At 51.1% G+C, this 26,585-nt stretch overlaps 2 protein-coding genes, 1 long non-coding RNA gene and 3 other non-coding genes across 8 annotated transcripts in view; 3 read left to right on the forward strand and 3 right to left on the reverse strand.

Moving 5' to 3' along the window:
• LOC129059681 (uncharacterized) overlaps positions 1-3,417 on the reverse strand; it is a 3,749-nt gene extending 332 nt beyond the window's left edge. The window contains exons 1-3 of the mRNA XM_054556404.2: positions 3,179-3,417; positions 628-671; positions 369-544 (exon numbers count right to left, since the gene is read on the reverse strand). Coding sequence (XP_054412379.2) covers positions 369-544; positions 628-671; positions 3,179-3,417 — 459 coding nt within the window. The remainder of the gene's footprint in view (positions 1-368; positions 545-627; positions 672-3,178) is intronic.
• Positions 313-385, reverse strand: TRNAT-UGU (transfer RNA threonine (anticodon UGU)). The gene has a single exon. It is a non-coding gene; the product is annotated as a tRNA-Thr (tRNA).
• On the reverse strand, positions 2,583-14,035 carry TRIM7 (tripartite motif containing 7). Of its 3 annotated transcripts, none has more exons than XM_024247599.3 (7): positions 13,304-14,034; positions 12,255-12,350; positions 8,528-8,758; positions 7,770-7,792; positions 7,365-7,480; positions 6,858-6,893; positions 2,583-4,336 (listed from the first exon to the last, which is right to left on the reverse strand). In XM_024247599.3, exons 1-7 carry the CDS (start codon positions 13,823-13,825, stop codon positions 3,825-3,827), a joined length of 1,536 nt encoding a protein of 511 aa, XP_024103367.3. In that variant the 5' UTR covers positions 13,826-14,034; the 3' UTR covers positions 2,583-3,824. The 3 variants fall into 3 exon arrangements, with proteins under 3 accessions (XP_024103367.3, XP_024103368.2, XP_063580509.1); XM_024247600.3 differs by lacking the exon at positions 13,304-14,034 and adding an exon at positions 12,455-12,700; XM_063724439.1 differs by lacking the exon at positions 7,770-7,792 and having other exon boundaries at positions 7,365-7,496; positions 8,524-8,758; positions 13,304-14,035.
• Positions 4,192-7,371, forward strand: LOC129059732 (uncharacterized). The gene is made up of 4 exons (XR_008525777.2): positions 4,192-4,326; positions 5,235-5,457; positions 5,869-6,115; positions 6,877-7,371. It is a non-coding gene; the product is annotated as an uncharacterized LOC129059732 (long non-coding RNA).
• Positions 14,036-15,595: 1,560 nt separating the features above from the next.
• Positions 15,596-15,667, forward strand: TRNAA-UGC (transfer RNA alanine (anticodon UGC)). The gene has a single exon. It is a non-coding gene; the product is annotated as a tRNA-Ala (tRNA).
• An 821-nt stretch (positions 15,668-16,488) lies between these two features.
• Positions 16,489-16,561, forward strand: TRNAK-CUU (transfer RNA lysine (anticodon CUU)). Its single transcript has one exon. It is a non-coding gene; the product is annotated as a tRNA-Lys (tRNA).
• Positions 16,562-26,585: the final 10,024 nt, after the last annotated feature.

A 26,585-nucleotide genomic window follows, 5' to 3' on the forward strand; every position in this document is an offset into this window, starting at 1 on the left:
CCCTAGCAGGAGTGGGAAGACCGGAGAGAAGCGGAAAGACGCTCCCGGGGAGCGCGCAGACGGAAGTGAGCGGGGTCGTGGGGAGAGGGCGCGCGGGGCCCAGGGAACCCGTGATGGAAAAGGAAGCCCGCAGTGGGTCTGACTCTTCAAGAGATAAGGAAGTGGTAGGAAAGTAGCCTTGCGCGGCGAGTATCTTAGAGGCAAAGAGAAAGTGACTCCGCCAGGGTCTGGCCTCCCAGGAAGGCGGAAGCAGGCTTGTATATCTTTCACTTTTCCATCTTTAAAGAAGGAATAGGAAAAAAAAACAGACGCAGGCCCCAGCGAGATTTGAACTCGCGACCCCTGGTTTACAAGACCAGTGCTCTAACCCCTGAGCTATGGAGCCGGCTGCAAGTTCCGTCTTCGCACACAAGCAGTTGACGCTGTCGCCGGCGCCGCGCAGCCGCAATCCGCTGAATCCTCGGCCGAGTTCTGTGGCGTCTGGACCCAAGCTCCTCCCACGGCCGCAGCCATCTTGCCCGTGCGTCCGTGGCGCGGAACGGCCCTTAGTCCCGGCAGAGGGCTCCGCGAAAACAGTGCCGTCTTTGGGCGCGCGCGCGGGCGGGAGCTGTCAGGGCTGGGCGGTACCGCCGAGCTCCGAGCTGTGAGGACCGCCCCGGGCCTGGGCGGGGCTGGGGGCCAGGGAGGGGCGTGCGCAGGATTGGGGAGCACGTTTTGCGTCTTGCTGTGCGTGAGGAAGCTGGGCTCCAGCTCAAGGCTATGGAAAGGTCAGGGAAGGGTGTCAGTGCGCCCGTCCTGCAGGGAGTCCAGATCCGAGAGGTTAGGGCGGGACCTGGGGCGAGCTGGGTGGTGGGGGAACAGTGGGGTCCTCAGGAGGTGGAGGCCCAGGGGGAGTGAGGGGGCACGGGGAATCAGGAGGGCCAGGTGTTTGGAGGCGCTGGGCGGGAAGGGTCCAGGCGAGGTTGCGGGTGGGTGCTAGCCCCTGTCCCACATTTGGATGAAGTGGGAAAAGGCAGTTTTTACGGCACACCCTGACACGTTCTGTCAGGGCCCTTAAAGGGCCCACGGGGCGGAGGAGAGGGGAAAAGGATGAGGGCCCAGCCTGGCAAAGGACAGAAAGTGGTGGGTGTAGGAGGTGGACCTTGGTCTGGTGGCCTAGCCTGCCCTGTGCTCCTTGCAATGCCAGGTGACTTGGGTCACTGGGCGGCCAGGTCAGAGGCAGGCCCCTAGGTGCCCCCTATTCTGGATGCTGAGGAGCCTTGTGAGGGTCTGGCGGCAGAGGCCTGCGCTTATGGCTCAGCAGCTAGGACTGATGGGTGAATAAGAAGGGCCCAAGTTAGGCCAGTTGTTCTCACAGACCCAGAGGTCTCTAGAGTTTATGATGCCCAGATTCTAGGAGAGGGAAATGCACACACATGCCCTCGAGGACACCAGCATCCTGACATCCAAGTTACTGTACTGCCCTGGTTAGCAAGAAAGAACATCTGTTCCCTTCTCTGTGCAATTGTTACAGTAACTGTTGTTACATTTCTTAAGATATATAGCTATGTATGTAGTTACTCTGCAAACACACAGTCTCTGATAGACACACGATTGCACTCATGGAAACAAAAAACGGAAAATAAACATGTGGACAGCTATTCCTAGTCCCCAGACCTGACCCTCATGTCACACCTCCACCAGACATGGTACTTTCTGGGACCTGTAATGTGTGTTGTGATGCCCAGCACGTTTGTTGGATGGTACAAAGGGAATTATGATACTTAATCAAAAAGCCATACAAGCCAGATAACATTAGGGCTTAATGGTAACAATAGGTGATTTAGTTAGGAAATTAATGTTAGAGATAGGTTTTCCTTCTGGAAATCAGTGGTATTCAAATGCCTGAATTGGCTACCAGGTTTTAGAGCTGCTCTCCATGTATTAGCAGGACATAGGATTCACTCTCTGGAATGCTTCTGTAGGCAGGACTTTGAAATGACCCTGTCCTCAGCCTGGAGGATACAGTATTCTGATTGCCTGGTGCTGTGTCAACTGGGCCTGCCTCTGGGATAGTGTTGTGCCTGCCCCACGAGAACCCTATATGCCAAGTGAGCTTGAAGCACCTCAGAGACAGAGCACTGAAGCTCCATGACACAGGGCTATTCAGCTATCATTGCCTCTGTTTGCCAACATCTCTGTCTAAATAACTTGTGCGGGACAGAATTAGGTCCAAGTCTGGTATTCTGTTCATCTAGCCTGGTAGCCAGGTAGCGAGAGAAGAAACCTGTGGCCCTTGTCTAAATATGAGGTGGTTAATATTTAACAACAAATCAACAATAGGGTATGACCAAACTGACTTGGGTCTGTTTGCAACACCTGAACCTTATGCACATGCTCATAAATGCCCTCTCCAAAATACACACACACACACACACACACACACACACACACACACCCCACCCAAGAAAGGTGAGATACAAATACACACTCCTCCCACACATAAACATGCATGCTCATTCACTCTGGCAGAAACCCTGGCTCACACTTATGCTCCTGCGCTCAGATCTAGGGAGTAGAAAATGGGCCAAGCCAACTCTAAAGACAGCTCATAGTCTTCATTTTCATCTCCTCACCCCCTTCCCAGGGGAGCGCTGAGCAGGGAGCAGCCCACTGCCATCCTTCCAGAAGCCCAGCTACCCAGAAGCTGGAGAACAAGTAGACAAGGGGCTGAGGCTGGCCAGGGGAATGCCCTCCAGGGCATGGGCTGAGAAGGCCTTGGCACCAGGGTGCTCTGCTGGTGGCATTTTCCTGAGTCCGTCAGGAGCATATTTGTACTCTGTGCGTTGTTTAGAGCTGGCTGCATCTTTAAAATTGTAAGTGCCAACTTGTGTTTTGTGTTTCAAAGTTCCAGAAGCAAAAACAAAACAAAAAAAGTTCGGGTACAGCGGCTCACACCTGTAATCCCAGCTCTTAGGGAGATGGAGACTGGAGGATCACTTGAGGCCAGGAGTTCAAGACCAGCCTGGGCAACATAGCAAGACCCAGTCTCTTAAAAGAAAATTAAAAAGAAAGAATAAATAAAGTTCCAGAAGCTTGCTCTCCTTATCCAAGGAGAGTTTGTCCTTTGGCCCTGGAAAGTGCAGGAGTCAGGTGTTTGTGAGAGCACATGTTGGTTGTCGCATTGGTCAGGATGTACCCATCACTCTGCATCCTCCGGCTAAGGAGTGCTGGAGAGCCGTGATGTCCACTGGCTGTTGTCCCGGGCTTCTCCCTCAAAGACAGGACAAGTGTCTCCTTCCAGTTCTGGCCCAGACTGTCCTCTGAGCTGGGAGCACAGGGCTCCTCCCTGAGTAGATGACCTGTCAGGTCAGCTGGATCCAGAGGTCCCACAACTCTCAAGGCAGAGCTGGCAGCTGTCCAGAAGGCAGCAGCCATGATAACAAACGTGGCTGACCCAGGCCCAGACCTGTCCGCTGGCAACAGAGAACAGCAGGACTGGCTTTGACATTGTTTTAGGGAGCCAGACACCCTTCCCAGTCAGGGCAGAAGCCCCCTGGAGAGCTGGGCTCCTGACCTCACCGGCCTCCACCTCCTGAAGGCTCTGGCCAAATCCACATGTGACCTCAGGAAGGGAACATCCTCAGGAGTCCAAAGCCCCTGTTCCCCTGCTCAGTTGGCCACAGTCTCACTCTCCTGCCTCGGGGTTGTGTCTGTAGCAGCCTCTCTTGGGCAGCTGGGGTGAGGAGCACGGAGGGCAGACCCAAGACGGACCAGGCATCTCTGGGGAGGCGACATCCCCTCCCACCGGCAGCCCAGAGACAGGAGCTCCCCAGCAGTGTCCCTCAAGGCCAGATTCGCAAGTAGGTGCCGGTGGAGCAAACAGAGAAAAGCGGGAATACGCGCTCCTGGAAGTTGACGCGGAAGGTGTAGAGGTGGCGCATGTCCTCCACGGCGTAGAAGGACACGGCTCCCACCTCCAGGTCCAGGGCCACCCGCACGCGCGACAGGTGCCCACAGCTGAGGGGCGACCGCTCGGGGCTGGTCACGGCCCAGTACTGGCCGCCGTTGAGCTGCAGGGCCCAGACGCCCTCCTCGGGAGTGAAGGGCGTCAGGCCCTTTCGGCGCACGCTCTCGCGGGCCACGCCAAAGGCCCAGCCATCCTTAGAGCCCACCTCCACCTCCCAGTGATGCCGGCCCGAGAAGAAGCCGCAGGACGCCAGGACGCGGGTGTTGGTGTCGAAGCGGCGAGGGTGGTTGGGTAGGTCCTGGGCCCGCTCGCCGAGGCGCACGCTCTTAAGATCCAGAGAGAGGATGAGGCGCGGGTTGGCGGTGTCGGGATCCAAGGTGAGCTCCACTGCAGACAGAGACAGGGAGAGATGTCCCCACGCAGGCAGGCCCCTGGCACAGTCTTTGCAGGGCCGCGCCCGACCTTGCTTTGCAACCTGCCTGCCTTTCCCTCTAGAATCCCCCCAGCACCCAGCGCCAAGGCCCAACCAACCCCCACGCTCTGCCTCCCAGATATTTTGCTTCCCCCCTCCCCGACCACTCAACAAGTACTTACTGAAATCAAACAAATGCAATGTGTGGGCCTGGTTTGAACCCCAATTCAAACAGATGGGGATATTTGAATGCTAGACATTGGAAAGAATCATTAATCTGTCCAGGTGTGATGACTGCTTTGTGGTTATGTTTTACAAAGTCTGTTTCTTTAGAGATAACACACTGAGGTATTTATGGCAATGATATGTTGTCTCTGATGCTTTAAAATAATACAGTAGGCCGGGCGCAGTGGCTCACGCCAGTAATCCCAGCACTTTGGGAGGCCGAGGTGGGCAGATCACGAGGTCGGGAAATCAAGAACATCCTGGCTAACATGGTGAAACCCCGTCTCTACTAAAAATTAAAAAAAAAAAAAAAAAATTAGCCGGGCGTGGTGGCGGGCGCCTGTAGTCCCAGCTACTCCGGAGGCTGAGGCAGGAGAATGGCGTGAACCCGGGAGGCGGAGCTTGCAGTGAGCCGAGATGGCGCCACCGCACTCCAGCCTGGGCGACAGAGCGAGACTCCGTCTCAAAAATAAAAATAATAATATCAATAATACAGTGGAGGCCGGGTGAGATGGTGCACAGCTGCGATACCAGCACTTTGGGAGGCTGAGGCCAATGGATCATATGAGGTCAGGAGTTTGGGGCCAGCTTGGCCAACACAGCAGAAAACTTGTTTTGTATTTTCTCTACTAAAAATACAAAAATTAGCCCGGCGTGGTGTCCTGTGCCTGTAATTCCAGCTGTTTGGGAGGCTGAGGCATGAGAATCGCTTGAACCCAGGAGGCAGAGGTTGCAGTGAGCGGAGATCAGGCCACTGTACCCCACAATCTCACTCCAGAGCAAGACCCTGTCTCAGAAAACGAAATAATCCCACAGGAAGTGGATAGCAGTGTCTATGAAAACCGTGGCCACTCATTGATCACTGCAGAAGGTGAGAGATGGGTATGTAACATTCTTTACACTCTTCTCTCTACTTTTGAATGTGTTTGAAATTTTTCATAATAAAAAGTTAAAACCAGGTGTAGAGGCTCATGCTTGTAATCCTAGCACTTTGGGAAGCAGAGGTGGGAAGACGGCTTGAGCCCAGGTGTTGGAGACCAGCCTGGGCAATATAGTGAGACATCCGTCTCCACAAAACATAGAAAATTTAGCCAGGCATGGTAGAGTGCTCCTGTAGTCCCAGCTACTTGAGGACGCTGAGGAGAGAGCATCGCTTGAGCTTGTGGGGTGGAGGCTGCAATTCCACTGCACTCCACCCTGGGCAACAAAGCGATACCTTGTCTCCAAAAAAAAAAAAAAAGTTAAAATATGTACACTTACTGTGAGCACTACTACGTTCCAGGCCCTGGGGATACCACAGAGTATCAGAGTAGTCCTGCCTGCCTGCAGCTTCCTTCCCACAGGGAGAGGATTGAGGATAGATTATAAACATGGAAGATGAGAGGGACCAGAAGAGCAGGCTGTAACTTCAACCAGAGTGGCCAGGAAGACTCTCACTGAAAAGGGGCATCGAGCAGACAGACATAAAGAAGGCAAAGAAGCGGGCAAAGAAGCGGGCCACGCGACTGGCTGGGGAAAGCATGTTCCAGGTAGGGGGCTGGGGCAGGGGAGCCTGGCAGTGCAAAGGCCCCGGGATGGGTGTGTGCTTGGTACACTGAAGGAACAGCAAGGAGGATGTGTAGCTGCGTGGAGTAGAAGGGGTGTGCAGTAAGGCCAGATACCTTGGGCCCTTGAGACCACCATGAGGACTCTGACCTTTACCAAGTCAGAGGGGCTGTGGCAGGGCTCTGAGCAGAGGAGGGCCTGGTCTCACTCAGGTGGTTTAGGTGGCACCCAGGCACACTCTGACTTAGCTCAGACATCAGCATCAGGAATATGTGCCCTCCCCTCCCCTCCCCTGGGTGTTGGATCCCACACATTCCAGAGCTTTGCAAGAGTAAAAACCATATTCCTTCCAGTCTTTAGCTTCCCCTTGCTTTCCTGGTCCCGTGTATACACCCCATTCCCAGGAGAGGTTTCCGTCCATCTTGGAGTGGGGACTGGGGGGAGGCTCACCCAGGTAGCCGAGGAGCCTTTCCCAGTCTGAGTATCTCGAGGTACAGGGCATTCCTGCTCCTAACTGACCTGCAGCATTTGGGCCAACATCTGAGGGTGTCAGAGCTCCCAGGACGGGGAGGGGATGATGTGGGGGAGGGGACAGAGGAACAGGGTTGCTGAGATGGGTGGGCTGAAGGAACCGACCATATGCAAAACCCTGAGATGGCCACCAGCAGGGAGTAGGATCTCTGTGTGGCAGACAGTCCATACTCGCCATCACAGCACCATCCCTACCTTTCTCCTCTTTCTCCAGCTCTCCCCGAAGGTCCTCTGAGGAGGAGAAACAAAGTAAGGCGTGCATGAGCGACATGGGAGATTGTATGGCAAGGTCACCAGCCCTTTATACCCCAACTGACTCATTCATTCCCCAGAGACTCCTAAGGCCAAGAATGAATGTGCAGGCACAGGGCCAAGCATGGGGAGCGGGGGGCAGGGGGCCCATACCCAAGCATTGTAGCCCTACGCGAGTGGCTCTGAGCTGAGCTCCCCTGCACAGCTCTCTTCCTACCCCCAGTCCCCCAGCAGTACCCCTCTACCCCATCTGTCCCCATGAGAAGCTGCATGCCCTGCGGGAGCCTGACTAGATTTGCCACTACAGCCCCTACACCAATCTGGCCATGGCACAGCCAGCTCCTGTTTTCACAGACAGCTTCTGGAAAGCACACCCAGGGACCCCTGAGCTACCAGGAACCCTCTACCACCACCGCACTATGTGGCCCAGCTCAGCGCCCAGGCCCCTACCTTTGAACTTCTTCAGCATCCCTTTTAAGACAAAGGTCTTGAGAGAAACATTCCAGACTTTATTCTTCATCTCAGAAGAGACTGTGGTTGGCTTGGGGCCAGGCACATTGCTACACCTGCAGGACAAGGGCTCTGAGAAGGGCCTATCTGCACCGTTTTGCTCCCACAGGCTGTGACAATTAGGATGGCGAGGTCCTCTTGGCAGAAAGAGGTAGAAAAGGGAGAGCCAGACCTCATGCAGAAAAACCCATGGCCAGGCAGGTGGGCATTTGTCTCGGAAGGTCCCTGGGCAAGCAAGTCAGGGGATCAGGAGGTGAGAGGTCAGGGGACAGGGAGTAAAGAGAAGGCTCAGTGAAAAGGGAAGAGGCAACTTAGAGAGGCCCCAGGAGCTGTGAGGTCACTCGCCTGCTCAGCGTGCTTTTGAATTCCTGGAAGGAAAGACAGAGGAAACCAAATCAGCATCAGGTAACCTCCATTCACCTCTGAGAAACAAAGCTTGCCCCTTGCTGTGCCTCCAAGATGTCAGCAATAGGCAGATGTGCCACGCCTCACTGCCTGCATGGACTTCAGGGGCAGCAGCTTCCAGTGGCTGCTGGCTGCAGGGTCTCACCCACGCAGTGGGCCTCTCACCCTTTGCCACAGCTCTTCACATGCTTTCTTTCTATCTTTGCTGCTTTCTTTGTTACAGAATCATCACTGGAGCTATCCCATGGGACCCAGTGCTGCCTGTGTCCTGGAAACCACCTGAGGGAGGTCACAGCCCTTATGCACCTACTGCTCACTGAGCCCTGTAATGACTGTTCTTAACCCATCTGTGGATTGTGAAGTTTATCTAGTTGTTTATAACTATTTTTTTTTAGCAAAATAGAATAGAAAACATCAAAGTGCATACGTGCAGCAAAGGTGAGTATTATTTTCTGAGACTTTTGTCTCAAGAATGTGATTCTGAAATACCATATATATTATTGTGGCTCATAGTCAAGAAAGTTTTATCACATCCCTCTAGACCTCCAACCCCAGGAAAATCAGGGCACTTCTCTCCAGTCCCCTTCAGCTCCAGATCATGTGATTCTCCTAGACCCCCAGCACTGACACTGTCCTCTAGCTGCTGGTCCTGATGCCTTAGGATAAATGACTGGAGCCCCTGACTGAGCCAGACTTACCTGGAGAAAGTCCAGGTCAGGCTTTTGAGCTGTCTCCTGGATCTGGCTGCTGAGCTTGGAAAGCTGGGTGATCTCAGCCCCGAGCTGGGCCAGGTTCTCATTCTGCTTCTGTGCCACCTCCCGGGATAGTTCCTCCAGGCGGCCTAGCAGCCGACCCTCCTGCTCCACCAGGAAGGCCCTCAGTGCCTGGAACTCTGCCCCCACCTTCTCCTGCTCCGCTGCCATCTGTTTCTGTCCCAGGAGGAGAAGTTGGAGAGGGACTTGAGCATGGAGGCATAACCTTTGGCCAGTGACCTGAGTCATCCCACGGGGCAAGGCTTCGTCCCTGTCACTGCTGGGGGATGAGAGACACACCCACCTACGCACGCAGTGCATGCTCTATTGTCAATGTCCCAGCTCCGAACAAGCTGTAGTCTGGACACATGCTCTTTTCTCCCCTGCCACAGATGTGCCCACACATGTCTGTGGACTTGTGCTCCGTCACCTAAACCAAGGCTGCATCATACTCACCTCAGAACTACGCCAAGCTGCAGCTTCCTCACTTGAAAAGCAGAAGGAATAAATTAGTGCCTCCTGGGGCAACCATAGGATTAAACTGAGATTGCTTTTTCTTCCTCAAGCACATTTATTTCATCACCCTCAAACTTTTACACTTCACTTTCTTTTTAAAGGCCATCTTTCCTGTTTAGCAGTTATAATGGTAACACATGCTCAAAATACAAAACTTGGGAGATGTAGGAAAGTAGAAAGAAGGAAGAAAAGTCCAATGCCAGTGACCAGAGGTAGCAGCACACCCCCAAGGAATATGTGGCATGCAAGCTTGATATTCTGTTCTTTCCATTAACAGCATACACTGGATTTTTTACTCGAGTTTTCAGATGCAGACTCATGCGCTGATCTCTTGATTTTTTATGTGAACACACGTTTGGCACTCAATATGTCCCACCAGGAAGTTCCTCTTCCTTAAAACTCCTGGGCGGAGGAAGGGAGTCCTGGGAAGTTGGGAGACCTGGGTTCAAGGTGTCTTACAATGCCCCCATGTTTCCTTCAGTTTCCAGGCAGGCTGCAGTAGCCCAGAGCGCCTTATAGGTATTAACTCCCTCAACCCTAACGGCAGCTCAGTGGGGTGGGTGCACTTCCCCTCAAGTCTTACAGGTGAGGAGACAAAGACAGACACATCAGCAGGAAGTGTTAAGCCAGGCTTCTTGGCCAGGGAGCCAGACCCCAGAATCTGAGTTTCGGCAGCTACATCATATTGCCTCACAAGGAAATAGCACAAGTGAAACAGTATTTGCCAAAATACTCTAAGCCAGGGTTTCCCGACCTTAACACAGTTGACATTTTGGGCCAGATACTTCTTGGTTGTAGGAGGCTGTCCTGTGCCTTGTAGGACATTTAGCAGCCCCTCTGGCCTCTACCACTAAATGCCAATAGCATCCCTATCCCATTGTTGACAACCAAAAATATAATATCTCCAGACTTTGCCAGATGTCCCCTTGGGGTAGGAGCATTTTCAAATAAGAGCATTCCTTCTCCCTTTTGTGTTGCAGCAATAGTTGGGCTCTACCTCTGATGTTTCATTAAGCAGGGTATTGTAAATGATACAAGCATCGTAAATCCAGAAGTATTTTATTGCTGCAAAGAACAGGTGGAGCTCACACCTGTCATCTCAGCACTGTGGAAGGCTGAGGGGGGCAAAGTTGGGGGAGAAGGTTGCTTGAGCCCACGAGTTCCAGACCAGCCTGGGCAACATAGGAGACTACCCGCAACCCCAGTTCTACAAAAAATAAATTAAAAATTAGCTAGGTGTAGTGGTGCACACCTGTTGTCCCAGCTACTCAGGAGGCTGAAGTGGGGGGATCACTTGAATGACTCCAGCCTTAATGACAAAGCGAGACTCTGTCTAAAAGCGAAACAAAACAAAACAACAACAAAAATGAATGCGGGGGTGGATGGATGGATGTTGGGAGAGGACAGAGGTGGAAGGTGTTAAGCAAGGCCTGGGGACTCCGGTCAGAGACTGCGAAGCTGCTGCCGGTGCTAGGGAAGGCCCTCTGGTTCCTGGATGTCAACCAGAGGGAGAAGAGCTGCATTGGGAGTCATTTCTCCAGCGGAGGAGGGATGAAGTTCTAGAGGGTGAGCTCTTCCTCATGGAGGGAAGTGAGTGATCAGGTGGGAAGGTCTGGGATGCACACTGGGTGCAGGCATAACAGATGTAGTTGAGGGTCTGGAAAGGACCCTAGGGTGTCTGAACTCCAGGCTCCTCCTCCACCCCTGCTGACATTGAGGATGGGAGGGTCCTCTAGTTCACCTTCCTTCAATTCACTGCCTTGACAGGCCCTAGTAGATCCTTTCATTCTTTTTTTTTTCTTTTTTTTTGAGATGGAGTTTCACTCTTGTTGCCCAGGCTGGAGTGCAGTGGCGTGATCTTGGCTGACCGCAACCTCTACCTCCCAGGTTCAAGGGATTCTCCTGCCTCAGCCTCCCAAGTAGCTGGGATTACAGGCATGTGCCACCACGGCAGGCTAATTTCGTATTTTAAGTAGAGATGGGGTTGCTCCATGTTGGTCAGGCTGGTCTCCAATTTCCAACCTCAGGTGATCCGCCCACCTCGACCTCCCAAAGTGCTGGGATTACAGGCGTGAGCCACCGCACCCGGCCAATCCTTTTATTCTTTCAACACCTATTTACTGAGCTAGGAACTGAATTTGCAAGGTAGAAAATGACCGATGGTGATTCATGTTTGCTTATCATTTTTTTTTTTTTAAGACGGAGTCTCACTCTGTCGCCCAGGCTGGAGTGCAGTGGCGGGATCTCGGCTCACTGCAAGCTCCGCCTCCCGGGTTCACGCCATTCTCCTGCCTCAGCCTCCGAAGTAGCTGGGACTACCAGCGCCCGCCACCACGGCCGGCTATTTTGTATTTTTAGTAGAGATGGGGTTTCACCGTGTTAGCCAGGACGGTCTTGATCTCCTGACCTCGTGATCCGCCCACCTCGGCCTCCCAAAGTGCTGGGATTACAGGCGTGAGCCACCCTGCTCGGCCTAATGTGTGCTTATCTTAACCAAAATGAGCCCTCATTTCACTTTCCTGTTCTACTCTAAGGAAGATAAAATATCATTCCAACTTGAGGTAGAGGCAGGTGCCAGTACCCAAGACCCTGGGCTGTGCAGCAGGGGCTACTGTAAACCCAAGACCCCAAACTTCCTCCCTCTGCCAGAGCCAGGGAGCAGCTCTGACGCCCTCTAGCCCCTTCTCCGTTAGCCTCAATTTCAAATAAAAAAAACTGTGAACATGAAATTTTTTTTCACTACTGTTTTGTTGACAAAACATGCCATGAGGCTCTTTATTGTATTAATATTCCCACTTATTGAATATCCATGTTTCTCTGCAGAAATAGTAATGTATTCAATTACAAGATGCTTCCGCAGGCCCTAACTGGTATGTTACGTAATATCAGAGTGACTGAACGTCCTGATTCGCTGGGACAGCTCCAGTTTAAGCCAGTTGTTTTGCAATAATTATTTTAGCACTCCCTTTCACTTTAAAAAGCTCTGGTTTGTACAATAATTATGTGGTCACCCTATATAATATGCACTCTATTATCTTTCTGAAATCGATTCTGCGGTTCCATAGCACACTCTCCAACACCACACACACCGAGCACTGGTGCTGAGTGCTCAGGCCTCTATTATCTCCCACGGGGTGCCTGCGGGTGCCTGGCTCACCAGCAGCTCCTTGCTCTCCTTCTCTTCCGTGGACCGGAACATCTCACAGTCTTCCAGTTCCTTCTTCAAGACCCTCAGCCTGGACTCCAAGAGCTCCTGTAGGTGAAGGGAAACAATGTAAGGTGGGGGTGAGGGGATTCTGGAAACCCCCACCTCTGCCTTCCTGGAGCCAGCCAGGAGAAAGGGAAGGCCCTGCTCACTGAGGGGGAGGCCGGGTAGAAGTCATCTCTACAGGCTACAGGTTACACTGCGAGGTGACTCTGAAGGTCTCGGGATCTTGCTTCCCCAAAAGCATCTGCCAGACCAGCCAGACTGAATGAAACACAAGCTCCAGCAGCCCTACCCCTAGTCGTCTCCTCTGCTCTCCGCCCCACCATCAGGAAACTCTGTGGGTGGAAGAGTTGGAGCAGGGTAGGCGAGCAAGGAGAGACTGGGAACCGCCGCCCGAGCCTCCCCGCCCCGCCCTCACCCCTGCCCACACCCTCGCTGAGGCTCAGCGAGAAAATAGGAAAGGAAGGGCGCCCAGAATCGACAGCCTTGGCACAGTCAGACGGCTCTAGGTCCGCGGCTTAACCCAGGAGCCCCCTCCCTGGACATCTTGGCGAGGTCCTCTCACTCAGTTCCACGAGGTGGGGACTTTGAGCAGAGCCCGCTTCGGGGAAAGAGATAAGAGTGGGGGCAGCGGCTGCGTGGCTGTGCCGGAGACTTCCCGCGGGCAGAGAGCTGCGGAGACGCAGACCAGGCTAGAGGCTCTGAACAGACAGGAAGAACATCCCCAAGTCCGTGGGGGACGTCGCGCAGGCGGCCCAGTATCTGGCCCGGAGGGAAACGCAGTGGGGGTGGGGTGGGGGTATTGGTGATGTTGGGGGTGACAGAGAACCGCCCTCAGCCCGGGAACCAGCGCTGGGCTTCCTGGAATAGGAGAAAGACGGGAGGGGCTCACCCGGGCCTCCCGATCGACAGTCTGTTCTCTGCACCGCGTGTGCGGGAGAGCGGGACCAAGACAAGGGGTCCCGGGGACCCACGGGGTGGGTGGGGGCTGCGCTCACCTTGGCCTCCTGCACCGCCTCGTCCAGCGGCAGCACGGCGTGCTCGCGGTGCTCGCGGGCGCGGTCGCACACCACGCAGATGGCGCGTCCGTCGTCCTGGCAGTAGAGCTTGAATGGTTCGCCATGCTGCCCGCACCGGGCAGCCGCTGCCCGGGCCGCGGCCGCCTGGGACCCGTGCTCTCCCGGGGCGGCCGCGGGCAGGCTGAAGCGCCGCAGGAGCGTGGCCACTGCCGCCAGCTGCCGGTTGGGCCGCAGCTGACTGGGGCGCGCGGGCTCGCGGCACTGCGGACAGGGCAGTGGGAAGGGGGGCGCGCGGGTCGCGGCCCCAACAGACCCCGCGCCCGGGCGCTCCCAGCAGCGCCCTATGCAGGCGCGGCAGAAGCTGTGGCCGCACTCGACGGACACCGGCTCACGAAAGAGCTCTAGGCAGATAGAGCACGTCGCCTCGCCCTGCAGCTCTGCCGCCAGCGCTAGAGCCTCGGCCCCGGTTCCGGGGCCGGTCCGCGGTCCCACAGCCGCCATGCGCGCTCTCCGCGCACACAGATCTGGTCGCGCCTGGGCGGCCACTGGACCTCACAGGACGCGGGTCGGAGCCCGAAGTCCGAGCTGCCCCCGAGGGCCCACTGGGAGAGGAAGGGCGGGGCTGCCACTGGGCAGGCAGAGACTTGAGCCCAGGGCGCGCCCGGCTGGGAGCCGGGAGGGGAGGCGCACGTTGACTACAGGCCGGGAGGCACCCGGCCATTCAAGTGCGGGACAGCGCCCTGCGCCCCGGATCTGCGCTCCACCAGCCCCCGCCCTGGCCAGCGGCCTCTCCCCCTCGCCCGCGTCCCTCAGCCTCTCTAGGCCGCCCCAGCCTGACCCAGTCAGCCGCGGGAAACGGGCCGCGACAGGTGGGCGCACAAATGCTGCCAGCGCCACTCCCGGCTTCCGACCGAGGCCGACCCAGCATCGCCGGGGCAAGGGCCTGGCTCTCGGGCCACGGTGTCAGGTTCCGCTAGCGCAGGTTCGCCCCGGCCCTGTGCTGAGTTAAATTTAGAGACTGGAACCTGGTCCTGTCCCCTCACACTCAAGCGTGGCCTTGTATCCATTCCATTACCTTTTCTGCGACTGTCCTCCCGCTTCTTTACTCTTTACTTAATATTTGAACAGATAATACATTTATAATTTCCCATTTTATTCAGTATTATCCCTCCCCCCAACCACACACACACACAAACCTCAGCGCTCTCTTGTCCCCCAGCTGTCTCCACAGCCCCGCAACAGAGCTGCCTGTGTTATCCGCTTCCACACCCTCTCTCCTCGTTCACTCTGGAGGCCACTTGGATCAAGCTTTCGCCCGCACCCTCCTCAGAAACCGCCTTACCAATGTCACCGGGAACTTCAGCAATTCTCACTCAAAGGCGAAGACCTCGCCTCACCTCATCTGCCCCCGATGCTCCCTCCTTCCCGACTTCCCTTCTCAGGGCCTTCCAGGACCCTGTGTCCCCGACCTTCCTGCTGCTCCTGAACCCCGTGGCCTCGGCGCTGGCTGTTCCCCTTGCGTGGACCTCTTTTCTCCCACCACCTGCACGCTCCCTGCCACCTCATTCAGGTCTTGTTTCAAATGTCTCTGCCCAGGAAGCCCGCCCCGAACGCGCACACTGTGTAAAGTCGTCTCTTAGCGCGCTCCCTTCTCAGGGCTGGTTCTGTGCCCGCACTCTATCTCCTCTGGAATGTCAGCTTTAAGATGGACTGTACTAGGTTTGTTCACGGCTGAATCCTGTTTTTAGAGCAGTTCTTGGCAAGTTCAGTAGGGTTTTCTTGGATTAAACGTGGTTCAAAATTCAAAAGATGAGCCGCAGCTCACGGTGGAAAGTAGGCCCATCGCCTGTGTCCCAGTTATTTCTTCATCCCGAGCAATCAACTTTATAATTCTGGATTACGTTAATCAAATATTCCGTATTTTATTGCCTCGACCCCCACTTTTAAAAAACAAAACGTAGCATCCTGCACAATTTTCCTTTCTTCTCTTTTTCAGGTCACCGTTCATTTTTGGCATCGTGCCAGATGATTTTCTCTCCTTTTTCCACCGCTGCTCCCAGGTGCTTAGCCGGGCCTAATCCTCTCTCTTGGAATCCCTTGGTCAAGACCCGCTGGTCTGGAGTCAGCGGAGGACCCTGGAACAACTCTTGGCCCTGCGATCCCGGGTTTTTGCAGCAGCTGAGATCCAGCGAGCACCGGTGGCCTTCCACTCCAGGTGTCCTGAGTTAGGCGACGAATAGGGACCATCTGGGAGAACCACTAAGTGTAGGTGGGGATGTAGCTCAGTGGTAGAGCGCATGCTTTGCATGTATGAGGCCCCGGGTTCGATCCCCGGCATCTCCACTGTTGTTTTGCACATTCAATTATTGTTTTCGATTTTCCTTTCAATTTTTAAATCCAGCATGTTTGCAGAGCGCCAGGAAAAAACCCAGAGGGTGGAGTCTGCTTAGTAGAGAAAAACCGCGGCGGCCCCTGCCCTCTTCTGGGCCCCATTGTTTTCCCCTCGTGTTTAAAAATCCACACGGTACTTGACCAGGCGCGGTGGCTCACGCCTGTAATCCCAGCACTTTGGGAGGCCGAGGCGGATGGATCACGGGATGGATCACGAGGTCAGGAGTTTGAGACCAGCCGGACTAACCTGGAGAAACCCCGTCTCTACTAAAAATACAAAAATTAGCCGGGAGTGGTGGCACACGACTGTAATCCCAGCTACTCAGGAGGCTGAGGCAGGAGAAGTGCTTGAATCCAGGAGGCGGAGGTTGCAGTGAGCCGAGTTTGCGCCACGGCACTCCAGCCTGGGTGACAGAGCCGCAGTTCGTGGTGAAAAGTAGGCCCATTTTTTGACAGAGTCTTCTCTGTAAAAAAAAAAAAAAAATCCACACGGTGAGAGCTCCAGTGGCGTCAGGATGCACGTTTCTCCATCTCCGTGCCGTGAGCTTCATCGCGGGTAGAAAATGGCTTGGTCGCTGGTAGGGTAGAAGAGGCAGGAAACAGACGTAAGTGGGAGGGACGGTCAGGCACTGACCGCAGAGTTGGAATTTCCCAGGAGCCGAGGCACTTTAGTAGTTTTATCACACTCCAAATAAATCCAAGTTCAAACCCGCAGTTGAATACACTCAGAATCTGATCTAGAATGAAAAATTGTTGAGGGCCGGTTACCGGGCGCCCGGCTAGCTCAGTCGGTAGAGCATGAGACTCTTAATCTCAGGGTCGTGGGTTCGAGCCCCACGTTGGGCGGCAACGGGTCGTTTTACTCCTAAACCTGTGATTACTAGTCATACCTAAAAATATAAGCAGACCAGCTCTTAGGAAAATAAACTTCTCCGAAGTCTTGCACTTCTGTGTGTGTGATACTCTTGCGGACGCTCCACTGTTCATTACCTACCCATTATCTTGCGATACAATTAGGGTTTAAAACTGTGGTAAAATATGCCCAACAAAATTTAACACTTTTTAACTGTACAGTTCTGTAGCATTAAATACATTTAAATGCTTGTGCATCAGTCTCCAGTCCTTTTTCCTGTTTCCCAGATGAAACTCTGAACCCATTCAGCACTAACTCTCCATTCCCCTCTGCCCACAGACGCTGGCAACCACCATTCTACTTTCTGTGTCTATGAATTTGACTCCTCTAGATACCTCATATAAGATGAATCGTGCAATATTTCCTTTTTAAATTGTCTTATTTCACTTAATGTCTTCAAGATTCATCCTTATTGTACCATGTGTCAAAATTTCCTTCCTTTTAAAGCTGATTAGCATTCCATTGCACGTATATACCACATTATCCATTCATCTGCCAATGGACACTTGGTTCCTTCCTCCTTTTGGCTACCGTGGATAATGCAGCTATGAACATGAGTGTACAAATCTCTGTTTTGAGTTCAGGCTTTCTATTTTTTTAGAGTATACATCACAAAGTGAAATTACTGGGTCATATGGCATTTCTATGTTTTTGAGGAAGTGTCATACCATTTTCCACAGAGGCTACACCACAAATGAGCTTTAAAAAACATCTTTCGGCCGGGTGCGGTGGCTCACGCCTGTAATCCCAGCACTTTGGGAGGCCGAGGCGGGCGGATCACGAGGTCAGGAGATCGAGACCATCCTGGCTAACACGGTGAAACCCGGTTTCTACTAAAAAAAAATACAAAAAATTAGCTGGGCGTGGTGGCGGGCGCCTGTAGTCCCAGGTACTCGGGAGGCTGAGGCAGGAGAATGGCGTGGACCCGGGAGGCGGAGCTTGCAGTGAGCCGAGATCGCGCCATTGCACTCCAGCCTGGGTGACAGAGCAAGACTCTGTCTCAGAAATTAAATTAAATTAAATTAAAAAAAAAAAAAAGCATCTTTCGGCCAGGCCCAGTGGCTCACGCCTGTAATCTCAGCACTTTGGGAGGCTGAGGCGGGTGGATCACCTGAGGTAAGGAGTTCGAGATTAGCCTGACCAACATGGTGAAACCCTGTCTCTACTAAAAATACAAAAATTAGCCGGGCTTGGTGGCACTCGCCTGTAATCCCAGCTACGCGGGAGGCGGAGGTTGCAGTGAGACGAGATTGCGTCACTGCACTCCAGCCTGGGCGACAGAGCGACTCCGTCTAAAAAAAAAATTTAAAAATACAAACGGGCGTTGTGGTGGACGCCTATAATCGCAGCTACTCGGGAGTCTGAGGCAGGAGAATCACTTGAACCCAGGAGGCAGAGGTTGCAGTGAGCTGAGATGGCGCCACTGCACTCCAGCCTGGCAAACAGAGCGAGATTCCGTCTCAAAAAAAAAAAAAAAAAAAAAAAAAAAAAAAAACAAAAAAAAACAAGGCCAGGCGCGGTGGCTCACGCCTGTAATCCCAGCACTTTGGGAGGCCAAGGCGGGTGGATCACTATGTCAGCAGATCGAGACCATCCTGGCTAACACAGTGAAACCCCGTCTCTACTAAAAATACAAAAAATTAGCAAAAAATTAGCCGGGCGTGGTGGCGGGCGCCTGTAGTCCCAGTGAGCCGAGATCGCACCACTGCACTCCAGCCTGGGCGACAGAGCGAGACTCCGTCTCAAAAAAAAAAAAAAAAAAAGTCTTTCGGCTGAGCGCGGTGGCTCATGCCTGTAAATCCCAGCACTTTTAGGAGGCCGAGGTGGGAGGATTGCTTGAGGCCAAGACTTCAGGACTGACCTAGCCAGACCCTCATCTTTAAAATAAAAATTAAAGAATATTAAAATATAAAACAGAATTCAGTGAAAAGTGTTTAACTCCCCCTTAAAATTTCAATTTTATATTTTTGTACATATTCTTCCAGAAATTTTGATGCAAGTAGTTTTTTTGGGGGGGGCTGGGTAAGGAAGGGGAACAGAGTCTCTTGATCTGTCGCCAGGCTGGAGTGCAGTGGACTCATTGCAACCTCCACCTCCCGGGTTGAAGACGGAGTCTCGCTCTGTCGCCCAGGCTGGAGTGCAGTGGCGGGATCTCGGCTCACTGCAAGCTCTGCCTCCCGGGTTCACGCCATTCTCCTGCCTCAGCCTCCGAAGTAGCTGGGACTACAGGTGCCCGCCACCAGGCCCCGCTAATTGTATTTTTAGTAGAGACAGGGTTTCACCATTTTGCCCAGGCTGGTCTCGAACTCCTGAACTCAGGTGATCCGCCCGCCTCGGCCTCTCAAACTGCTGGGATTACAGGCATGAGCCACCGCGCTTGGCCTTTTTGTTTATTTTGTTTTTTGACAGAGTCTGTTGCCCAGGTTGGAGTGCAGTGGTGCGATCTCAACTTGCTGTAACCTCTGCCTCCCGGGTTAAAGCGATTCTCCTGCCTCAGCCTCCTGAGTAGCTGGAACTACTGGCGTGCGCCACCACACCCAGCTAATTTTTTCTATTTTTAGTAGAAACCAGGTTTCGCCCTTTTGGTCAGGCTGGTCTTGAACTCTTGGTCTCAAGTTATTGCCTGCCTCAGCCTCCCAAAGTGCTGGGATTACAGGTGTGAGTCACTGTGCCTGGCTGATACAAGCGGAGTTTTATTTTCCTGTATTTTATACAAAATTTTGTATTTTATGATTGTGCTATATTTTGAAGATCTTTTTTAAGTAGGAGTTTCACTCTTGTTGCCCAGGCTGGAGTGCAATGGCACAATCTTGGCTCATCACAACCTCCACCTCCCAGGTTCAAGTGATTCTCCTGCCTCAGCCTCCCTAGTAGCTGGGATTACAGGCATGTGCCACCACGCCCAGTTAATTTTGTATTTTTAGTAGAGATGGGGTTTCTCCATGTTGGTCAGGCTGGTCTCGAACTCCCGACCTCAGGTGATCCGCCCGCCTTGGCCTCCCAAAGAGCTGGGATTACAGGCATGAGCCACCACGCCCGGCCTATTTTGAAGATCTTTCTATTTCAAGACATAGAAAATATCCTCTATCTTTTTTTACAGCTGCTCAATATTCCACTGTACATGAATCATCTTTTATTTAACAGATCACTTATGGATGGGCATTTACATTGTTTCCAATTTTTTTGATGTTACGATCAATGCTACAGTTAAGCATGTAGCAATTGTCATTTTGCACTTTTGCACTTTTATCCGTGGAGGTAATTGCCAGAAGTGAGAGTTGTTGCATCCAGGTTTAAATGCAAGTAATTTTATAAAAATAGATAAATCACCCTACTGTAGAACCTACAGTCTGATATTACCTCCCACTAGCCATGAATGAGATCGCCTATTTCTCCAAGGTCTTGGGGGAAATGGGCTGCCTGGACAACAAATTTAAACGTGTGACTCCCCCACTTAAAATTGCTGGAGTCCCTCACTGCCTGCCTACAGGATAATACCCATTGGAGGGCCTGCAGGGTGCCACCTGGCAGGGAGAAGGACCCTCCCCTGCCCCTTTACATCACACAGGAATGTACTCAGATAAAAGATTTTGAAGAGTACAGTGTCACTTTCATTTGTGGTTCTTAATCCAATTCTATATGGCAGCGTTGTTTTTTCTCTTTTCAGGCCTGTTTCTGAAGAGGCTAATCATGTTCTCTTCACTTGCAAAGCGAGGACACCATTAGAAAGGCCTGCTCCGTTATTTCTTACTCTGCACATCTTCCTTGGACAGGAAGAATCCAACCAGACATAAGAAATAAAATTTGCATGTCATTTTTCATTTGATCTTGGTGCCCTATGGGGCATGTATAAATTATTAGAGCACAGATGTGTTGGTGAAGTGGTCTACAAGAATTATTACATATAATTTATATGTAAATTATTAATCAACCATTTCTGAATGTTTTCATTTAAAAACCTCTTTGGAAGCAGGAAATTATCTTCAGGTTTAATATATTCATGGCTGTTATCTAATCTAACTAGTCTAAAAATATTCCAGTATCTCTTTCTTTACCAATCACTGGTTTCTCTTTACTGAACTTGAGGAAGTCATTCTTTTAGGACCTCTGTGGTAGCATCAGGGGAGATGGCTCAGCTGCCATCAAATGCTCACTTCACTGTGTCACTGCTGTTTATATCATATCACATTGTATTAAAGGTGCAAGTCCCTCAGGTAAAAGGCAGGCCTCAGTCACATGCTGGTGTTCTGGAGAATGTGAGTTTTGGGCAAGAAGGAAGCTGAAGTGTCAACTAGGGCAACCTAATTCTGGAGGACTGCCTGAAATAGGAAGAGTGGCCAAAAAGATGACCCAGAATGGCCTGCTCTTCCATTCTGTGTTGGGACCAACTGGAGTAGAGCCATAGGATATTCTGGGAAACGTCCCTGCTTATCACTGTCATTTGAGATGTTTAATATCTAAGGGTGGTGGGGGGGCACTTCTGAATATAGAAAAGAATACATGCTTGCTTTGTGATTAATATTCAATTTATTAGAGTTGCAAATGTTAAGGCCTAGTTTTTCTGAAGGCTTTACATTCAGCTTACAGATATTGCTGTTTTTCTATAAAGCTATCATTTTTTGAAACAGCAAGAACAATCCCTTTCGTTAGTTCCCTCATTAACCAACTTTCATTAGTTAATGGTTCCCTCGATAACTAAGGCTATCAAATGGAGGCATTCTGAACGGCTAAGCAATTGATAATCTTCTCTTGTATATTTCAAATTACACTTATGAATTTTACGCTTATGAACCCTCATTGGCTGGACAAGAAGGCAGGAGACTGAGACATTAGGTCACAGCGGGCAGTGGAGAGCTGGTATCCAAATTTCATCTGCTCTTACAGACTCCCTGCTTTAACCTCTAACCCATAGCACTTTCAGAAATCCTGGGAGTATTGTTCATTTGAAATCTTCTGAATAAAGCTATGTACTGATTTGTCTGTCTTTCACAGTTCTGCACTGAGGCCTTACTATGTGCCTCATTAGCCTGGGGGTCCGGTAAGATAGCAGATCCAATGTCTTCCACTCATTTTTCAATCTGTTTGCAAAACAAAAACAGCAACTGGTGTGGATGGAGTCATGAGAATGCATATCCAAGGAAGTAGAGCTGTGGCTCCTTACCTCCCCACACCCAAGGTCTTCCCTATTGAGCACACCAGTCTCACTCCTACTTCAGAGTATGTGACCTTCCTCTGCTTCCTCTCCCAAGAGCCTCTTCTCGAAGATATTTGGAAGGCTGCCTGTCTTTTCCTGGCTTAGCTCAGTGTCACCTGTTCTGCCGCCTCATTCCTGGCCCCTCTCTATAATGCCGTCTTCTGTTTACCTGCCACTCTACCACATTGCCCTCTTTAATTTTGTCACAGTCCTTATCACTCTCTGAGGTGGTTTCTGTATCTGCCTGTTGTTTGTTATTTAAATCACCTGTCAGAAAGTGAACTCCAGGAGGGCAGGGACCTGATCTATCCCTTTTTACTGCAATGTAAATGAATAAATAAATGAGGTGTCATTTTAACAGTGCACACCACAGGTTGGTTTCGAGGATGCAATGAATCAATGCGAGTCTAGCACATAGGACAATGCCTAGAACGGTGGTGTGTGCCTTTAATCCCAGGAGGGCTGAGGCACGAGGATTGGATTTCTTAAGCCCAGGAATTCAAGGTCAGCCCTAGCAACATAGGGAGCCTCTAGACTCATAAAAGAAAATGTAAATAAATAAATAAATAAAAGGACAGCGCCTAATCCCTAGTAAGGGTTCAATTAATGAGATTTGTAGCTGTTAGTATGATTCCCTAAACCTCAAAAGATTACAGAGTATCAGAACAGCCACAGTGAAAGGGAGACAGTCAGTGATGAGACTACAGAGGAGCAGTCCATGAAATCTATGAGGATTAGAAAGAAAAGAGCTAGTGGGTTGGAGATGGATGGAGACAGGGATAAAACAGGAATAGTGGGAGAGTGAGAGTTGTTGAAGCTGGGAGATGCGTATTGGGACTTTCATTACACCTTTCTCTCTAAATTTTGAGACAAGGTCATACTCTGCTGCCCAGGCTGGAGTGCAGTGGTGCTATCTTGGCTCACTGCAACCTCCTCCTCCCAAGCTGAAGCCATCCTCCTACCTCAGCCTCCTGAATAGCTGGAACTACAGGCACCGGGCTAATTTTTGTCGAAAATATTCTGTATTTTCTACTTTAAAATAGAAAAAAAGAGAGAAAATAATTTTGTATTTTTTGTTTTGTCATGTTGCCCAGGCTGGTCTCAAACTCCTGGGCTCAAGCAATCCACTCACCTTGGCCTCCCAGAATGCTGGGATTATAGGTGAGAGCCACCATAACTGGCCTACAATTGCTTTTGAGTGACAGGTTAAGAATCTAAGCAGATAATTTGGTAGGGAAATGATGTTGGAGTTTATTTGAAAAAAAAAGGCCGGGCGCGGTGACTCACGCCTGTAATCCCAGCACTTTGGGCGGCCAGGTGGGTGGATCACCAGGTCAGGAGTTGGAGACCAGCCTGGCCAATATGGTAAAACCCCGTCCCTACTAAACAAAAATTAGCTGGGTGTGGTGGCGCGTGCCTGTAGTCCCAGATGCGCGGGAGGCTGAGGCAGGAGAATCTCTTGAACCCAGGAGGCGGAGCTTGCAGTGAGCCAAGATTGTGCTACTGCACTCCAGCCTGGGCGACAGAGCAAAACTCTGTCTCAAACAAAACAAAACAAAACAAAAAAGCAAAGATCTAGCAAAGCTGCAAGTCAATAGAACCCTGGATGTGAGTTCGCCTCCTTCAAACTATTTCTCCAGGGCACCTGCAAGTGAGGGAGCCAGGAGATTTGACTCCATGCACTGTCCTGGCACCCGGAGTGGGCTCTTTTATTCTTCACTGAAAAAAAACCCCTCAAACTTCCTGAATATTCTCCTGCATCGTACGGTAGAGGAATTTTAGACAGGTCAAAGCAGAATTTGGAAACAGGGGTGCTTTCAAATAGTCAGGACAATGCTGAAAAGACAAAGAGCCATGGCAAAGGGGTGCCCGCCAACAAGCAGCTGCAATTCAAGCATCAAAAAGAGAGTAATAGCACTGAGTTCCAGTTAACTGAAACAAGATGAGTTAAGGAAAGCTGTAAATCCATAATGACAAGATGGCTTTGTGTAACCTAAAGCCAGCCACAGTGGCTGAGACCTGTAGCCCAACTTTGGGAAGCCTCTGGGAGGATCCTTTGAGGCCACCATCCACTCCATGTTTCTAAAATATATATATATGTATTTTTATATAAAATATATAGCATATATAATATATAATATATTATATATAATACAAATATAATATATATTATAATATATATTTATATAATATAATATAAATATAAAATATATTTGTTATTTATATAATAATTTAATATAATATATTAAAATATAGTATATTCATTATTTAGATAATAAATATATAGTATATTCATTATTTAGATAATAAATATATAGTATATTCATTATTTAGATAATAAATATATAGTATATTCATTATTTAGATAATAAATATATAGTATATTCATTATTTAGATAATAAATATATAGTATATTCATTATTTAATAAATTCATTATTTATATAATAAATACATAATGTATGTGTTATTTATGTAATAGATTTATTATTTGTGCAATAAATATATAATATGTTTTATAAATATATATAATACCTATTTAGAGATGTGGAGGGGGCGGTGGTCTCAAAGGGTCCTCCCGGAGGATCCTCCAGAAACTCCGTCTCCAACAAACAAACAAATATATATACATTTGAGACGGAGCGGAGTTTCGCTCTTGTCGCCCAGGCTGGAGTGCAATGGCGCCTTCTCCGCTCGGTACAACCTCCGCCTCCGAGGTTCAAGCGATTCTCGTGCCCCAGCCTCCCAAGTAGCTGGGATTACAGGCATGTGCCACCGCGCCCAGCTAATTTTGTATTTTTGGTAAGACGGGTTTCACCATATTGGTCAGGCTGGTCTCGAACGCCTGACCTCAGGTGATCCACCCACCTTGGCCTCCTAAAGTGCTGGGATTACAGGCATGAGCCACCGCACCCGGCCCTTTCCTAAATATTTTTAAAAATGTAATTCGAAATATGACTCCAAAGAGACTGTTTCCTGTACATCTTGTTGCCCCGCCCAGCTAGCTGGCTGATGTTGACTGTGTTGCTTTGAATTTGCTTCACTGTCTCCACAAGGAAGACCAATGAGAACTGTCTTACGTTAGCTGAGGCACAGAGCAAAATAGAGAAGAGTGACAAAGGACTGAGTGATGGTCCTGGCCTCCCAGAGTCCCAGTGGCCAAGGAGGTCAGCTTAGAGAGATGCAGAAGGCACTCCGTCAGCAAAGTACAGACTCACTTCAAACCAGTCAGTTAAACAGGACAGGAGGAGTGCGAGGGGGGGTTGGCGGGGAAGGGGTGAGGAGAAGTTGGGCCCGGGAGAATTCTCTGGGAGAACTTTCCTGCATGGGGTCTGTGAGTTCCAGGCTGACTACCGGACTTTCTGATGCGTAAATTCTGGGACGGTATACAATTACAATTAAGTGTGAAAGAGCGGTGATGAAGAAATAGGCATGACATTGATATTTTCTGTGAACGTTATGCTAACGCTGTCCCAACAAGTTTCCCACCACGGGACTCTGCTTTGATTACGCTTTGTCTGCATTTAAAATGTATGAAACGTTAAAGAGAATTTTGGTTTTTGCCACTTTTCCTTTTTTTTTTTTTTTTTTTTTTTTTTTAACGGGCTCGGTGCCCAGGCTGGAGTGCAGTGGAGCGATCATGGCTCGCTGCAGCCTCGACCTAGGGTAGTAACTGGAACTGCAGGTATGCACCACCACGCGCGGCTAATTAATATATATATATATTTTTTTTCCTAGAGATGGGGCAGGGGGCGGGGGCGGAGGGGACAGTCTCACTATGTTGCCTAGGCTGGTCTCGAACTCTTAAGCCCGGTTTCCGAGTAGCTGGGGCTGCAGTAGCGCGCTGACACGCCCGACCCTTGCTTTGCCACTTAGATGTTGCATTTATTCGACTTTCAGGTCGGGCAGAGGTGCTGGGAAAGAGGCGGCTGGTCCCCTGCGTAAGTGTGCGGGCGCGGTGGGAGAAAGCTGGAAGCCTATTTCTAGGCGGGGAAGCAGCCCGCGCTGCCGGGGCCGCATGGCACGTGGGTTTCCCCGGGCTTCTCTCCCGCCAGAAGCGCTGTACTAGGGATCCCGACCACCGCTCCGGCTTCTTCTCTGAAGCCTTTGCAGCCTTTTCCTTGAGATTGCTGAAGAGGCCCCTGGGGAGCGGGCTCCCAACTCACCCGCCGCCTCCCACGGCCCGAGGCCGAAGAGCTGCAAGTGAGGGTGGGTGTAGAGGGAGGCCGACGGTCACGCCTTGGAGAGGCTGATCCGCCCTCCACCGCCACTGCGAACCCAAAAGCCGTGTCAGGGCTGCAGGCCCGCCCGAAGTGGCGCAGTCCTCCGCCCGAACCAGCCTGTATTTCACTTGAATTTCTCTGTGCTCTGTTTCTTTTCCGTTCCCTTCCTTTTGCTCCGTCTCACGTGTTCCGCCGCCTTATGTGACCTGTCCATGCCTCAGTGGCCTCATCTGTAAATAACCTTCCAGAAAGGTTAGGTTCCTCTGCAGGAAGCCCAGGGCCACACCTGCAGACTACCTGATGTGTGGTACACGTTGTAGTTATCGCCATCACTATTGGCCTGCCGGTGCACACTTTCCACGGCGTGAACTTCCACCAAGGATTTCCAATCGGAGCCTTCTTGCACTTTTTAATCGTTCATCTGTCATTCCGTGGCATTACCCGGCGGCTGCCTGTATTTGGTCCGCCGGGACTTTGCAGGCAGACCCTAATAATGACTAGTAAGACCACTTACTTCTCACCCTCATATTCCAGACGTAGA

The sequence above is a fragment of the Pongo abelii genome, chromosome 4 (assembly GCF_028885655.2).
Source record: "Pongo abelii isolate AG06213 chromosome 4, NHGRI_mPonAbe1-v2.0_pri, whole genome shotgun sequence".
NCBI lineage: Eukaryota > Metazoa > Chordata > Mammalia > Primates > Hominidae > Pongo > Pongo abelii.